Here is a 17316-nt window from a genome sequence, read left to right as displayed (position 1 = left end):
TTTGTGGCAATGAAAGAGAACCAAGGTCTTCTTGAAGACATGGGTAGCAAAGTTATTTAGAGAGGGGACAGCTCCTTTGCCCTGTGTTTCACCAAATGCTTATGATATAAACAACCAAATGAGCACACTAAGATTGCACACGTCCTTTTGCTTCAGGTGATGTATGGTTAAAAACAACGTTAAGCACAACTTGGCAATGAACAGAGGTCTTTTTTATTTTGTTTTTGCAATTGTAACCTAGAACAGATTAATAATGGGCAGTGGAACCCAATCATCTATTTCTTAAAGTATATTCAGTAAGGAATCACAGCGCAGAAGTTGGGCACATGAAGAGGCGGATTTAGGGGAGCATGACTGGTTCGCCTGCATTGGGTGCCGAGTCGAGAGGGCGCTGAAACATTGATGCACAATGGAAGGCATGGGGAGTGCTAAATTTTGGCATTGCAGAGCGCAGCTGAAATTTTAAAGCCCAAAGTTCGCCACTGGCACATGTGCATGCAGGAGGTACAAACAAATGAAATCTCTACTTAAAGGAGGTGATAGGAAAGATTAGGTGTAGGGGGAATTTGCGTGGTCATGTATGGGGTAAGGTGATCTCACAAACGAACTGGTTCCAAACTGTTACGGGCTTAATATACGCCTTTGAACTTGTCGCAGTAACCAATGGGCAGCCAGAGCAGATTTCTGAGCAGAGGTGTCATATGCGGATGGAGTTTTACTCCTGTCAGCAGCCATGCTGCAGAATTCTGGGCCAGCTGCAGTTTCTGGGTCAGGTGCCAGGGAAGCCCCACACAGAGTGCATTACAGTAATCCAACCTTGAAGTGATTTGGAAAGCGCTGACGTCAGGCTTCATGCATAGTCAGAAACCCTTTAATGTTACCGTATGCTGATAGGTGATTGGTGATGTCTAATTTTCCCTGATGGCAAACAGTTTACATCTCCTATCTATATCTATCATCTATCTATCTATCTATCTATCTATCTATCTATCTATCATCTATCATCTATCTATCTATCTATCTATCTATCTATCTATCTATCTATCTATCTCTGAGACTATTGAGACAAATAAGAACCAGTCCTTTCATGCTGGTTTCAGAGTCCTGTTAGGCTTTCTCCCACTCCTTCTTCCTCAGCTGTTTCCTTTGGATTTTTCCAGAAATTGTCTTGGGCAGGTCTTGAACAAACTCTATCTGTTTTGAAAGATCAAGGAGAGAGAGAGAGAGAGAGAGAGAGAGAGAGGAGCACATTTTATTGGTCATTGTAGTCATTCCTTTTCCCAGGGGAAAGGATGATAGAAGTGTTTAAATGACTTAGACTCAGGGTGATCCATTGAAGCTGAATGTTCGAAGATTCAGGACAGATAATAAGAGGTACTTCTTCATACAGTACATACATAAGCTGTGGAATTTGCTCCCAGAAGATTACTATTATTACTATTACTATTATTATTTCAAACCATAGCAAGGTCAATACACAGGGGGCACCTGGAAGCAAAAGCAAGGTTAAGACACATGCTAAACCAGAAGCTGAGTGCCCACGCAAGGCAGGACCTGACCTAATTGTGAGCATCAAGTTGCCTGTTCATCAGTGTACTTGGACCGACCTGAAGGAGGAAGACGAGACAGAGATTTTACCCGGACGTCTCGTTGTCAGAGTCCTCCTCGTACACAGTTTCTTATCTACAAGATTTAATGCAGAGAACCTGCGCTCTGGCCTTCAGTACAATACAGTTGAACTCTTGAACCTGGTGGCATTGAATAGTAATTTGTACGATTGTATATATCTCTTCAAGACTGATTTGAGACTGTATATTTATATATATTCTTTGAGCTTGCATTATTTGGAGTTATAGTATGTGATGCATTGAGATATTTAGCGTGCAATACACTCTCATCCTGTATACAGAATTGTGCTTGATGACATGTTAAACAACAGCAGCGTGAGGGGAGGGAGGGGCGGCTGTCTTTGGATGACTGTACTGAGTGTCCAAGGCTTTTATTCCTAGACAGCAGTGAAGACTTCCTGACTCTGGTCTGTTGTTCAGGCTGCTCCTCCCTATCTGATCATGATTGGGCAGTTCAAATGTTGGAGTTGGCAGGCTATACCGCAGTCCAAGCCTGCTGGCTGGGGTTGCCTGTTGTTAAATCCAGCCTCAAGATTGATGCCCAGGAACCGCAAACCCTCTTCTTACCTTTCTGGGGTACTTGTAGGGAGCTGTTGTCTTCTTGACATGCTCCTGCAGCTCACAAATTAATTGGTCTTTCTCTCGTGACTCGTAAGCAGGCGACAGGACGATAAAGGCTTTTACAACCTACCACCCAAAAAAATAAAAGAAAGGCCACAATCAATGCTTTCACAACCTACAAGATTTTGCATAAAAATGGAAATTATAACAACAACAACAACAACAACAACAACAACAATAACAAACCTTTATTGTCACTACACCACTTGTGTGCAGTAAATGGATATATGTGAATGGATATGTATTCATGCAAATTTGGGAATAACAGGCATAGTTTGAGTAGAAATACAGTGCATCTCATCACAAGGAGGGTGGAGAATAGGAAATTGTCACCAAGTGACATGTCTGCCTGCTCAGTCTGATGCCCAGGTGCTGACTGTGGATGGTGGTCCATTTCATGTTACCTCTCCCCTGATGGGATCTGGACTGCTGACAACGGCCGATTCTGCCACTGCTGGGTGTTCCATTAAGGCATGTTCCACTTCATAGGGCCCGATACGATACCTAACAAGGAGGAGCCATAGCTCAACATGAGGACACATGCTTTGCATACCAAGAGTCGCAAGTTAAATTCTTTTCTGGACGCTTCACCCCCCCCCAAAAAAATACTGCAGAATTGGGGAAGGGCGACAAAAACAATGAAGATGATAGAGCAGTTCCTCTAGTAGGAAAGGTTATAACATTTGAGATACAGTATATTGGTTTGGAGAAAAGTCCTTTTCGGGAGTCTCCTATAGATGCTCCTCTTTCCACAAGCATTCTTTTTAAATTTTTTTTTTTAAAAAAATTCAATGCAAAATTACAACAAAAATTACAAACATTGAATCCAAAATAAAACAGTCCAAACAAGAAAAAAACAAAACACAAGAGAAAAAAGAACACAAAAAACAAAAACACACATCTACAAATAAAACCATATCATCATTCTAATCTAATCATTACATATACACATATTGACTTCCTTCCTTTGTTCTAAGACCTCGACATTTTTAATCTTTCTAAGTTGTTGTGTCTAATGTAGATTACCTGTATCTTTATACTTTTTACACCATTTTTCTCTTTCTTTAACCCTGCAAAGCTTCATTCATTACATACCGATATGCTTACTCCTTTCCACATGTCTTCTAAAGTCTGTCTCTGCTCTGAATTTGAATTGATTTGAAGTATGTTGTTTGGAATTGGTTTTTGTTAGGTGGCTGCCAGCAACTCCCACGGCTGGTTGCCCAGGAAAGCACAAAGACAAAGAAAAGTTTCTTACCATCTGCTTTTTATTCAATATTTACAGAGAGAGGCTTTGGAACACAGCCTCTTGGATAATGGCGTTGTCCCAGTGAATCTCCACCCCCCTTCACTCCCACCTCCTGTCTTTGAGCTCTTTGCTCTCCTACTTTTAAGGCTCACCGGGTTCTGGGAGATGGTGGGTCTGGAATGCTTTCTAGTGACAACATGTCAGTCAGCTGCTCCTGCTCTGCCTGCTCCTCCTGTCCCATTATTTCCCAACTTCTCCCCTCATCTACCTCTGAGTTGTGACTTCCCTCAAACCCCTGTTGTAATTCTGAACTGTCTTCTTCTTCTCTGGAAAGGTTAGGCTGGGGAGACGGTCTCCACCATTTCACCTCAGCCCAGTCCCTGACAGTTTTATATTTATAACCTTTTAAAACATTGTTTTTTCCAGGGCAGTTGACAGGTATGGCACTGTTCACATATGGTGTATTTTTTTTAGCTATGGTGTGAAACCAGTTTGATCTCTGCTAACAATTTTTTAACATGGTATTTTACTGTTTCATGTTTGAGAGTCGCCTAGAGACTGGTGTGCATGGGGTGACCTGTATGCATGATGTAAATTGGGGGTGGGGAGCCTCAGGCCCAGGAGCCAGACACAGCCCTGCAGGCCTCTCCATTGGGCCCTCAGGACTCTCCTCAGGCCACACTCCTTGCCGGATTTGCATCATCCTTGAGTGCTTTTGCCTTGCTAGAACGTGACTTTGAACATCAATAATGCCTCTTGCTTTCCTGGATGGAAGCTAAAGAAGGGTGTTTGAAAGTATGTGCAGAAACTAACCTGCTTTAGGTAAAATGTACATTTGTTGCTCCACCTCCTTTTGCCTCTGGACCTACCCACCTCTGGCAGGTGGCCTCTGAAAGGTCATCAGGAAGAAATGTGGCCCTCAGATTGAAAAATATTCCCCACCTCTGCTGCAAATAAATGTGCCCATAAAATAGGCTTACCCAGCAGATAAGATGACATCATCAGCTCTTGCCACAAACCGGATGTAGCCATCTTCATCCATGATCCCTCGGTCCCCAGTGATGTAGAAGTCTCCACGTTCTGTCGAGGCTGTTTTCTCAGGGTCATCCTAAGAACAATGCAGCAGAAATCACTAAAGCCAAAGAGGGAAACATTTATCTCTCGATTACAGCAACATCAAGGGGTGTCCTTTCCTTGTGAAGGGCCTATTGCAGATCTAGCAACACAGACAGAATGCTCTCCTACTACAGCAAATTCAATGTTTGTGTGTGTGTGGTTTTTTTGGTGGGTGAGGAGTTGGCTCTCACATTTGGTTTGCCAGAGATGTCAAAGATGTACGCAAGAAAGCAGGAGCATCAAGCTGGGGCTTAAGGATGTCTCAGTCTCTCGCGTCTCCACAACATTCACACATTTGTCAATATCATTCTAAAGAGTCCTGCTGGATCAGATCAAAGGCCTTTTTATTCCTGTACACCCTCCCATTGCTGTTCCCATCAACTGATGGTCATATTATGGTTTTGCAAGTAAGTTTGAGTCATTTATTGTGGAAAGCAACAAATAATAATAATTACATCCTCTATGAATTTGGTGAATACCCCTTTAAAACTTTTACTTACTTTTAAGAATCCATAAATTACACTTTCATCCAAAAACTTCTTTCCAGGAAGGCAGCTTCCATAAGCATTGAAAGACCTTCCTCTTTCAACAGTCCTTTAAATGGATATATTTCTTACCTCAATTGACATCAGTATTGGAACTATTTTTTTTTTTTAAATGTTTCTAGAGGTGAAATTGATTGCTTTTACATTCTTGAATGATTTTGATATAGGGAATTGTTTTTAAGTTGTTTGCTTTTTGGTCACAAGTGTCTTATAATTGTGTATTTTATTTTTGCCACCTGTCCTGGGACCTTAAATGAATGAACAAAAATGGACCAAAATATTAAAAAAAACCCTCAGTGCATTAAGCAAGAATGCAGAAAAATGAAGCCAGTAGGTCTTGGTGAAGTCTTTGTCCTCCTAGTGTCTGCTGAGGAAACACTTGTGATCATATATTCATTGAATAATGCCCAACCATTTGAAAGGGTCCTGCCGTACCAGCAGTGCCAGCTTGGCCCTGTGACCGTGGGTGCCTGGGGCCATGGGTGCCATGCAGCATGCATGGCCTTGGCACTGAAATTTGTGGGTGCCCAGGGCCTCAGGGAGTTGGCACCTATGCTCCTTACCACGTAGCCAGAGAAGAGACCCAAGGGCCTTTTGGGTTTGATTTTAACAGCAATGTCTCCTTCTTCCCCAGGAGGCAGGCGATTGCAATGTTCATCTATTATCTAGAAAGAAAGATAAACAAGGGTGGGTTATGCAAGCTTTTCCATTTTGTCATTTTAGCTGAGTGTTAAGTTTTACTAGAATATGGTATCGTGATATTAAATCATACAACATGGGCTGTTACAACCAGGATGACCATTATAGCTCCCCTGTGTTATAAACATGCCTACCTGGATATCAAAGGGATGAGATGATGGTCCAATAAACCCCGGCTTGACTTTCATATCCTTCGGGGTTGAACAAAGTATGGTCTGAGGAAAAAATGGTAGATGTGCAATCAGCTCTCTCTCTCTCTCTCTCTCTCTCTCTCTCTCTCTCTCTCTCTCTCTCTCTGAAGTCTTCTTGCAAAGGATTCCAAAAAACAACAGCCACATTCTTTTACAGGGTATTCCATTCCATTCCCTCACCCCACCCAATCAGATATTCTTGGCATCACATTGAGCCTGGGCTTCTGGGTGTCAATTTCCCCCTGTTTCTACCTGTGCAGACAAATCATGAATGTGCTGCATAAGAATTATGTATGATCAATATGGACTGAGGGACATATCAAAGTTGGGGAGTTTGGGGGGGAAAGCATGCATACAGATTTGATAGGCTTCTGTTGCTCATTGGCATATATGTTTGTGTCTGAATACAAACATACAGTCTCTGTCTGCCCATAGCCTTCACGGATTACTATTCCGGTATGAGCTTTCCACTGCTCAATCACTTCAAGGTTGGTTGGCTCCCCACCACTCAGGCATCGTCTCAGACTCTTGAACTGGTATCTGAACAAGGATATGAAGAAGCATTTAGTCTTCCTAAAAAGAGACAACCGTTTTAATTCTACCAGATCCGACTTTTATCCAGAACACACGGAAAAGCAAAGAATGAGTGGCACCAATTTGGCCTCAGCTGGATCCACACTCTGAGAATTTTATAGGCATAGAGGTAAAATTGAAAAGGGGAAGGGCAACAAAAGAGTCAGCCAGCAGAGGCTAGTCTATTTAGGCAAATTGTGCAGTGCCTCATCAAAGTCTACCCTCAGTCATCTCCCATGGAGTTCTTACTTAGAACCAGTAGGGGAGTTTTTTCTCTATTATTGGCTCTTTGGCTCCACCTACTGTTGGCCTCCCTGTCTTTTGCCCAACCAGTTCCGACAGGCACCAGCCATCACGGGACTCAAGCCAGGCAGAGTGACTTTGAAGTGAGGTAAACAAACAGGAATCAAGTTACTCTAGGGTGGAGTTCTAGAAACCACAGCCAGGTAGTTGTACCTGCTAACGTCGTGCTGCAGAAACATACGGAAAATAGTTGGGGTGCCACAGAATATCGTCACTGGATACTTGGAGAGAGTCTAGGGGGGGAAAGCACACACACTCCAAATGCATCATGTGATTCAGGAGGTCTCACACATCTTATATTTTACATGCTTCCTGCCTTTCGAATAGGGCAATCTTAGCCTTACATTGAGAACGGTTGTTGGCTCGAACTGCAGCATGCCATGCTGAAAGACACATGCCCCTAGCATCCATGTAGGGTACACATTGCTGAAGGCAAATTTGATCCAGCCTGTGTCGGAGAAACCCCACATCAAATCTGAAGCTTTCAGGTCCATCCAGTTCCTGTTAATAAGGAGGCAAACAAGTGTAATATAAGATGGGGAACACTTGGTTTGTCAGCTGTACATGTGAAGAAAAGAAGAAGACTTAATGCTATTCTAGGCTGCATCAACAGAAGTATAGTGTTCAGATCAAGGGAAGGAATAGTGCTGTTCTATTCTGCCTTGGTCAGACTACATCTGGAATACTGTGTCCAATTCTGGGCACCACAATTTAAGGATGTTGACAAGCTGGAACATGTACAGAGGAGGACAACCAAGATGATCAAGGGTCTGGAAACCAAGCCCTATGAGGAACGGTTGTGGGAGTTGGGTATGTTTAACCTGAAAAAGAGGAGACTGAGAGGCGATGTGCTAGCCATCTTCAAATATCTAAAGGGTTGTCACATGGAAGATGGAGCAAGCTTGTTTTCTCCTTCTCTGGAGGGTAGGACCCAAACCAATGGCTACAAGTCACAAGAAATGAGATTCTGACTAAACATCAGGAAGAACTTTGTGGCGGTAAGAGCTGTTCAAGAGACTCCCTCAGGAAGTTGTGGACTCTCCTTCACTGGAGGTTTTTAAGCAGAGGTTGGATGGCCATCTGCCATGGATGCTTAATTGACATTCCTGCATTGCAGGAAATTGGACTAGATGACTCTTGGGGTGCTTGCCAACTCTACAATTCTATGATTCTATGATCGGTGCCCTAGAATTACATTTAATTAAACAGCCAATGTCTGAGGGCCACACGAGATGTAACACAAAGTCATATGTGGTCAGATCTTTTGGTTTTAAGACTTAAAGAACAGCAACTACTGGAATGTGGAGTTTGTGGGGGGGGATGACTTTAAGCTGATCAAGGTTGGGCAATATCTCAGATTTAAACAACCTCCCTGAAACTGTGATTAGCTGTGTTGGCAGTGTTTGGTGAGATGTTCACCAACCTCAATTGCTTTAAAAAAGGATTAGACATCTTCACAGAGAATAAGGCTCATCTAAAGACTGCTGTGTCCTATCTCTATGTTGTAGGTAGCACGCCTCTGAATACCAGTTGCTAGGAGGTACAAGTAGGGAAAGTACTATTGCACTCAGATCCTGTTTGGAGGCTTCTTATGGGCATCGGACTGGACACAATGGACTGTTCTAACAGGCTCCTTTTAAAGTTCTGAATATGTTCCAGTTCCACAATATCCTTTTTGAGGTGAGGTGGCCAGAAATGTACATAGCACCCCAAGTGTGGTCACACCATAGATTTGCATAATAACATCAGCAAGCCAGCCCAGCTGTGTCCAGTTGCCCTACTTTGGGTATCCGAGGATTGACACTTTATTGTGGTTTAAACTTTTGGGGGAGGCCACAGTCACTGGACATGATGACGTCTGCCACAATGAAATTGTCACTCTTCAAACCTCACATAGGACTCTCTGCTGTGTTTCCTGCACCTGAAGATTTAGAAAGGGATAGGAGATACCTTCCGGTGCTTGCTAGTCCAATCCCCAAACTGCTGCAGGAATGTTCCACCATTTTGGGATAACCTGTGGTTCCACTGGTGAAGTAGATGATCATTGGATCTTCACTCCTTGTTTTAACAGGCTGGTGATCATCACCTGCAGCTCTTTAAAGCAGAGAAGCGGGTATGTAAAAGTGGACTAGATGTGGTCAAAATGGCTTATGATCTTGCAAGCTCAAATTGTGAAATTCTTTCAGCTTCTTTTAGGATTTGGATGTGTCTGTTACCAAATGGTTCCGTTACAGAAGCGTCCCACTTTGTACATGGATAGTGCTGTTTTGGCTACGTAAAGATCAACACTCATCTCTGAACAGTAGAAATAGAGGGAACATCTCCCACAACATCTGGTAGCATCCAATAAGTAGTTCTGTTATGTAATGCTTTCCTTTGTCCTGAACTTGTTGTTGGTCAATTTTATTTTTATTCGTTTATGAGAGGCATTTTTATACTAATTGAGTAGCATGGGGATTTGGCTTCCGGTGTGCATGACTAGACTACAAATGAGAAAATGAATATGTGGGACCTGCAGCAAAATGTTGCAGTACTGAGCCCTCGTCCATAAGACTCCATTATGATCTACATCAGTTTCTCGTTCTTCCAGTCTTATGTTCTGCACCAGTTTGCAATTTTTTCTTTTTTAAAGCCCTCATGAAAATTCTCCCAAGGTTTTAGTGGACATTTTCTGTCAAAATACATATTTTTTGCACACACCTTTGTCTGTTTAGCCCATTTTTGCAAGTGATGTTTCCTCACACAATGGTTTGTGGCTGTAATTTTCACTAATGTGTGCATATTTATGCACACGCTGTATGCATTTCTGTACACAGTATTTGGTGGGACAATTGCATCACAATTTTCAGAGAAGTTGAAAACGGCTGCCTTTGAGTTCACACATTGTTTCATAAATTGTGAATTAGGTAGTTTCACACTAAAATCTGAAGCAAACCAAATTCCTCCCCCATCCCTTTGCATGATCTTGTTCTTCTCCAGCAGAAAAATGTATCAGGCAAGCCCTACTGATTGGGTGACAAGGTTTGCAAACACTGGTTATTTTCTTTATTGTTTTCCAGGCCAAATCCCTCATACCCTCCATTTATCGCAGGGCAACAATATTTATCACCCCTGAACATTGACCATGGTGCCTGGGGCACAACATCTGGAAGGAATCACCCTGGCCACCTTCCTGGTATAATAATAATAATAATAATAATAATAATAATAATAATAATAATAATTTATTATATATACCCCACCCATCTGACTGGGTTACCCCAGCCACCCTTGGTGGCTTCCAACATACAGTCATACCTTGGTTTCCAAACAGCTTAGTTCTTGAACGTTTTGGCTCCTAAAGGCAGCAAACCCAGAAGTGACTGTTTTGGTTTGTGAACTATTTTTGGAAGCCGAACGTCTGATAGGGCTTCCATAGCTTCCAATTGGCTGCAGGAGCTCCCTGCAGCCAATCAGAAGCCGCACTTTGGTTTCCAAACATTTTAGAAGTTGAACGGACTTCTGGAATGGATTCTGTTTGACTTCCAAGGTACGACTGTATATTAAAACACAATAAAACATTAAACGTTTTTTAAAAAACCCTTTCCCATACAGGGCTGCCTTCAGATGTCTTCTAAAAGCTGTATAGTTACTTATCTCCTTTATCTCCTGTCTAGAGGATGAAGATTGCAGGTTTTTCTATCTCACTCTTTGACTTATCCCTGACTTGCTTAACAAGGCAGCAGAGATTCTCACTTCAGCAGGTCATGGAAGTTTAGCCATCCTTCTCTGCTGGTGCCTTTGGAGACCAACATCCGAGTTTTCAGGAACTGGCAATCAGATGCAACAGAGTCGATCAATGGAGCCAAGGCATCGTTTGTAACTATACATTTGGCCCGAGACTTTTGGAGCCGGTACAAGATGTCTTTAGCAGTCAACAGTGTCGTGGCTGGGATGAAGGTGACACCTAGGAGCAAAACAAAGCGTGATTAAAAAGAGAGGAGAGGAAGACACAGCAAAAATGGATCTTTCTGTTGGTTCCTAGCACAGAGAGGACTTGACTGACCTGCTCTGATGCAGCCCACACTTATCAGCCACCACTCAGGCACCCTGGGGAGGAGGATGATGATTCGATCTCCCTTCTGCAGATTGCAGGCTTTGGAGAGGACGTTGGCTGATTTCTTGGATAAGAATGCCAGCTCCTCAAAGCTCCACCGCACCTCCTCGCCTTTCCCACTTACCCACCAAAGAGCGGGATTGGAAGGTCTCTTTCCATCCTATCAGGTACAAAAGATGGAAAAGTATACGGGGGATAGTTATTCGTTTTACAACACAGGAAGCTGCCTGATACCGATTCAGACCATAGATCTATATAGTTCAGTATCTTCTACATTGACTGGTAGCAGCCCCCCAGGGTTTCCAATGGAAGTCTTTCCCAGCTTATGTGGAGATGCTGTCAGGGACCATGCTGAGAAGGGCTGCACTGAGGAGGAATGGTGGGCGTTTCCCCCTTCTCCTGCTCCTGAATCTTCGCAGGAGCAGGAGGACAGTATAGATTTGGAACAGTGGTTTGCAGAGGGGCATAGTTCAGAAGGCAGAAGCTGGGAAATACTGGATGGGGAACAGCTAGGAGAAGAAGCACTGGAAGAGAGAGGGTTAACAGATTCTCAGTCTCTGGACAGCATTCCTCCGCTCAGCCCAAGGTCAAGAAGGGCTCGGAAAGTGTCAGAACAGAAAGCACAGAGGGTACTGTGAGCATTAAACGCCCTTTTGCAGATAGTAAACTCAGTCCTTTACAGCAGAATGCAGCAGAAGCAACTGTGGTGGGAATAGTAACATCAAAGGTTTTATCTATAAAGCAAATAACAAAACAACAAGATGACTCTCACATCCATCTTCTTCAGCAGAGGAGCAGAGAGAGAGGAGACATTTAAATAGTTCCCATTCTCATAAATCCATTACCGTATTTTTTGCTCTATAAGATGCACCAGACCATAAGACGCACCTAGTTTTTGGAGGAGGAAAACAAGAAAAAAAATATTCTGAATCCCAGAAGCCAGAACAGCAAGAGGGATCACTGTGTAGCGAAAGCAGCGATCCCTCTTGCTGTTCTGGCTTCTGGGATAGCTGCGCAGCCTGCATTCACTCCATAACACACACACACACATTTCCCCTTACTTTTTAGGAGGGAAAAAGTGAGTCTTATAGAGCAAAAAATACGGTAAGTAATTAAAGGCAACCCGCAACATTCTGCAATGTGAGAATGAGACATTACAATATTAGCAGGTACAAGCTCAGATTACAAGACGTGGGAATGACGAAGATTAATAGGGATGGAAGGGGGTGGTGGTCCGTAATTGGGAGCACCTCCCTTTCCAGGAGCTGCGTTCTTTGTCGTCTCGCTGTGATTATTAAAGTTTCTAACTGGTAAGAAGACTCCTTTTCCTTTGTTCTGCTTATCTACTACCATGGGGGGCAGGGAGCCAATTTCCTGAAGCCTGACAGATGCTGGGGAATGAACCTGGGACCTTCTGCATGCAGAGTAGAAACCCTTACCCAAAAATCTATCTACTGTTTGTCCAACAAGAAGCCTCTAAGCTGTTTACAGAAAAGAAAACAAGCCATTCACAAGTAAATACTGATAAATACTGATCAAACATACAAAATATGTCAGCATAACATTTACCAAACTATAGATAAAATAAAACAATGAACATGAAATGGACTTTTATTCTGATGTTGCAATCTGATGTTGCATTCCAATTCATTCCAACTTATTTTGGAGAAAGTCTTGTTGAGTACAGTGGCAGGGATCTAATTCTGAACCACGTGGATAGGCTTGGCAAGATCCCATATTTCCCCATCAGTTTGCAGTTTTTTATTTTTAAACCCTCATGAAAATTCATCAGTCTTTTAGCGCAAATTTATCCTGATATAAACATTTTTGAAAGCAATTTTCCCTCATATAATGCATATTTGCATGCTATTTTCACCAAAATACAATCTAATAGCTTTAAACTAGTATATGCATGTCTGTACAAACTATTTGGCTGGAGGGCCACACTGCAAAATTTGAAAAACTGCAGATTTTGAAGGATGGCTTCATTTGGTTTGAACCTTGTTTCAGGAAATGCAAATTACGTAAGTCTGCCTTTAAATTCAAACTTAATCAGTTTCCTTCTCCCACCCCTATTTTCACTTCCTTGATAGTGGAATGAATGCTGTATTAAATCAATGTATCGCCCAGGTGTATTCTTTCTGCTAGAATTAAGTTAATAGCACTATCAATTGTGTCCTAAGAAATACTGCATTTCAAAGGAGGGTAACCCTGATTAAGGAACTAACATGATGGAGAGATTTGATCAGTTGCTCAAGTCCATTGTAACGTTAATAATAATAATAATATTAATAATAATAATAATAATAATAATAATAATAATAATAATAATAATTTATTTATACCCCGCCCATCTGGCTGAGTTTCCCCAGCTACTCTGGGCGGCTCCCAATCAAGTGTTAAAAACAATACAGCATTAAATATTAAAAACTTCCCTGAACAGGGCTGCCTTCAGATGTTTTTAAAAGATAAGATAGCTGCTTATTTCCTTGACATCTGATGGGAGGGTGTTTCACAGGGTGGGCGCCACTACCGAGAAGGCCCTCTGTCTAGTTTCCTGTAACCTCACTTCTCGCAATGAGGGAACCGCCAGAAGGCCCTCGGCACTGGATCTCAGTGTCATAGCTGTCAACCTTCCCTTTTTTTTGCGGGAAATTCCCTTATTCCAGTGCCATTTCCCGCTGCTCCCGCTGCTATCCCAGATTGTTAGATATCCCGTAGACTGTCCCTGGGACAGTTGAGGCTGCTGATCCCTTATTTTTGAGGCTGCTGATCCCTTATTTTCAAATCTGAAAGTTGACAGCTATGCTCAGGCTGAACGATGGGGGTGGAGACGCTCCTTCAGGTATACAGGACCGAGGCCATTTAGGGCTTTAAAGGTCAGCACCAACACTTTGAATTGTGCTCAGAAATGTACTGGGAGCCAATGCAGATCTCTCAGGACCGGTGTTATGTGGTCCCGGCGGCCACTCCCAGTCATCAGCCTAGCTGCTGCATTCTGGATTAATTGCAGTTTCTGGGTCACCTTCAAAGGTAGCCCCACGTAGAGCACATTGCAGTAGTAATGCATTTCTGTCTATGAGATGACATAATATTATTAGATGGCTTCATTTGTTACCTATAGAGTAATGTTATATATGCCAGCAGTAAGAAAGCTACCGGTATATATATATATTTTTTAAAAAAACCAGTGTTGATTGCCAAAGGGGCATTTTAATTTAAATGATTCAGGGAATTTTACAATTTTAAGTTTGGATGATTTGCGGATTGGAAAATTGATGCTAACTTCCACCTGGATTAATTGTTTTTGTTGCAATGACTGTTGACTGTAAACAGCAAAGAAAGGCTGGCTGATAATATTAGTCAAGCATTTTGTTTAGAATATAGGGCTCATTTGTTCTTGCAACCACCGATAAAAACTTTGCCACTGCTAACGTTCTAGCATTTGTCCGGTCTTCCAGTAGGAACCTGACATAGTGAGCCTCTGATTTTCCCGGGAAAGGTACCAGCAAGGGTATATCAGTTCAGCCCTGGCCTGCTCATATTTTGCACAATGCAACAAAATTGTGTATTGATTTGTAATGATTTGTTGGGTCTCTGGACCGTAATAAAGATTGATTGATGATTGATTGATAATATTAGGAAGAAATCATGACAGACAGAGTTTCATACCTTCTCCTTTTGGCTCCATTTATCCAGCACATCGCTTGCGAAATTGAAATGTTCGGGCACATTCTTGTAGAGAGCTTCATAGTCGGAGAAATCCAAATCTGGAGATCCACTGCAAGGTTGACTTTTAATTGTACAGGGCAATTTGGAGGCACTCAGAGATTTTAAAAGTCTGGAGAGATGCTTCATTGCAGCTGCCGTGAATGATCTTGCCTTGATGGAAAACCAAAAGGATAAAAAAAGAACATTCCAAATTCTGCTCAAGAACAGAAAACAAACACTGATGTTGTAGTACATGAAAAAGAAAGACGGATGGTAACGATGCAACTGGAACGATGCAATGGAAATGCAACTTCACTTCAGATCCAGGATCTTTCTCCAGGGCGGAAATTAAGAGCTCAGAGTATTAGTTCCTTCAGTCTCACGCTGAAAATAGGAGGCTAACTGTGTGTAATGTACAACCTGCAATGGACCCCAACGATAAAGTGTGCAAGTGGTAGACCGGAATGCACCAAAGTTAGCTGTTCACAAGCATCAACTACACTTCACGTTTGTGGGCGGCAGAGGGTAGATAATGTCAACTGCTTACTGAATATTGGTGATTTGCTATATAGTGTTGCATCAAGCAATTGTTACACCACACTTCACAGTGCATTTTCCAGCTCTGTTTCCTTACAGCAAAGAGTCCAGTGGGCAGGGTCCGGTCTCTTGAGCAAGATAACCTAATCAGGTTTAAATGCACAACCTAAATTGGCTCTGATCCATTAAAAACATGGTTGTGTCTAAAGTTGTTCTTTTTAAAAAAAATACCTGAAAGGAAATATTAGTCATAGTTCATTTCAGTCAGACTGCTTTTGTAACTATCCTTAGTTGGGCACTGGGACCTATATATTTATGTCAGATTAGATTGTTTCATTGTTAGATGCATACCTATAGGTCTGAAATTCAGAAACCCCATTTACTGCCATCTGAGTTTGCTAAAGGAAACTTCTTAAGCTTTTTTCAGACTGGAACAAGAAATAGTATAATATATATATATTTACCTGTACATACTTACCACATCCTACACTCTGGGAAGAAGTGCAAAAGGAAATTCACCAGAGTTTAAGAGAGTCAGATTTAGCTGAAAATGTTTAAGCTTTAAGAACATAAACATTAACTTTTACTCCATTCAGCGACATTGGGCAACCTTTTTCTACAATTGTTCTGCAATCTGGTGTTAATGTTCTACTAGATTGTCACTTATATCCCAAAGCGCTCCCTTAGTCCATTAATTTATGTTAAAACATTTGTGTTAAAATAAATTAATGGATGAGAGAGACTGGTCAGCAAGAGGATAGGTTAGGCTTTATTTTGCTTTAGCAAAATATCTGTCTAAGATGAATGCTGACCTCACACCCAGTTGCTGGAGGGGTGCAATGGAATGGTTACCTTTGTCTACCTTTGGACGTGTCTTGGGTGTCTTGGGTGAAGTTTTCCAACAAATCTCCGCTATTGTTCGTCAGATCCTTCCTCGTGACCCTGGTTTGGTTTGCGCTCTATCTTCCTGGATAACATGAATGATTTAACTGCCAAAGACTTGATTTTATTTCTTCCTTTGACTACTAAGATGGAAATAGCTCACCACTGGAAACATAATTCTATGTTCTCTCTGGAGGGAAAGTGAAGTCTAGAATTTGGTATTATAAGAAAAAGTTTACCCAGTGAAAGAGGCTTCTCAGAGGACTGATAGAATCAGAAAAATCTGAAAATATGTGGTTCTTGACTTACCTCATACAACCTGGATGTACTAAATATCCTCTGAGATACTGCTTGCCTTTCTTGTCTAACCATTCACCTCAGTCCTAAACATTTTATATCTCTTCTTGTTGTGTAGGCCCATTATTTTATTTAGTTTCAGTCACTTAAATTATTCTGTATACCACATGCATATACATGCCTGTGTTGTGCATACATGTGTATATAACCCACTCTGTGTGTGATAATTTTATTTTATTTTACAGTGGTACCTTGGTTTAAGAACAGTCCTGTTTACAAACGATTCGGTTTATGAACTCCGCAAAACCGGAAGTAGTGTCCCGGTTTGAGAACTTTACCTCGGTCTAAGAATGGAATCTGAATGGTGGAAGGGCACCGGCAGTGGGAGGCCTCATTAGGGAAAGCGCGCCTCAGTTTAAGAACGGTTTCGGTTTAAGAATGGACTTCTGGAATGGATTAAGTTTGTAAACCGAGGTACCACTGTGTTATTTATTGATGATTTATTTGTTCCTTTTTTATTGTTCCTTGTTACATTGAAGGAAATAATTAAAAAAACCCAATGTTTTCAAGAAAAGAGAGAGAGGAAGAAGTAGTGGAGATTCCATCTAGCCTGCATTCAGATCTCCATCGCAGGATGCTGTAATTGTACTTTCACCAGTGGAAACATCAAAATGGGCTTTCCAGTAATACCAATCTATCCATGGTGAATTGGTGAGAATGGTGGACTGAACACAATTCAAGGGAAAACATCAGGGTGTTCTGCAGGAGTGTTGCAACCACTCCAGACCCTAGAATATCCATTATTGTTAAAAGACAACCTTCCAATTTAAGACCAGGCTTAAGGCTATCTTATCTTGGCTTAAGCTAG

General features: G+C 41.9%; 1 protein-coding gene across 2 annotated transcripts; it reads right to left on the bottom strand.

Moving 5' to 3' along the window:
- Positions 1-285: 285 nt before the first annotated feature.
- On the bottom strand, positions 286-15891 carry LOC128402166 (acyl-coenzyme A synthetase ACSM3, mitochondrial-like). Of its 2 annotated transcripts, XM_053366125.1 has the most exons (14): positions 15748-15888; positions 14694-14903; positions 10971-11181; positions 10661-10871; positions 8876-9019; positions 7270-7426; positions 7079-7158; positions 6466-6589; positions 5993-6073; positions 5723-5824; positions 4479-4606; positions 2654-2753; positions 2196-2315; positions 286-1194 (listed from the first exon to the last, which is right to left on the bottom strand). In XM_053366125.1, exons 2-14 carry the CDS (start codon positions 14877-14879, stop codon positions 1108-1110), a joined length of 1731 nt encoding a protein of 576 aa, XP_053222100.1. In that variant the 5' UTR covers positions 14880-14903; positions 15748-15888; the 3' UTR covers positions 286-1107. The 2 variants fall into 2 exon arrangements, with proteins under 2 accessions (XP_053222100.1, XP_053222102.1); XM_053366127.1 differs by lacking the exons at positions 286-1194; positions 2654-2753 and having other exon boundaries at positions 2228-2315; positions 15748-15891.
- Between the last annotated feature and the right edge of the window lie 1425 nt (positions 15892-17316).

The sequence above is a fragment of the Podarcis raffonei genome, chromosome 14, assembly GCF_027172205.1.
Source record: "Podarcis raffonei isolate rPodRaf1 chromosome 14, rPodRaf1.pri, whole genome shotgun sequence".
NCBI lineage: Eukaryota > Metazoa > Chordata > Lepidosauria > Squamata > Lacertidae > Podarcis > Podarcis raffonei.
Note: the sequence above shows the minus strand (reverse complement) of the source record. Positions and strands in the feature narration are given on the sequence as shown.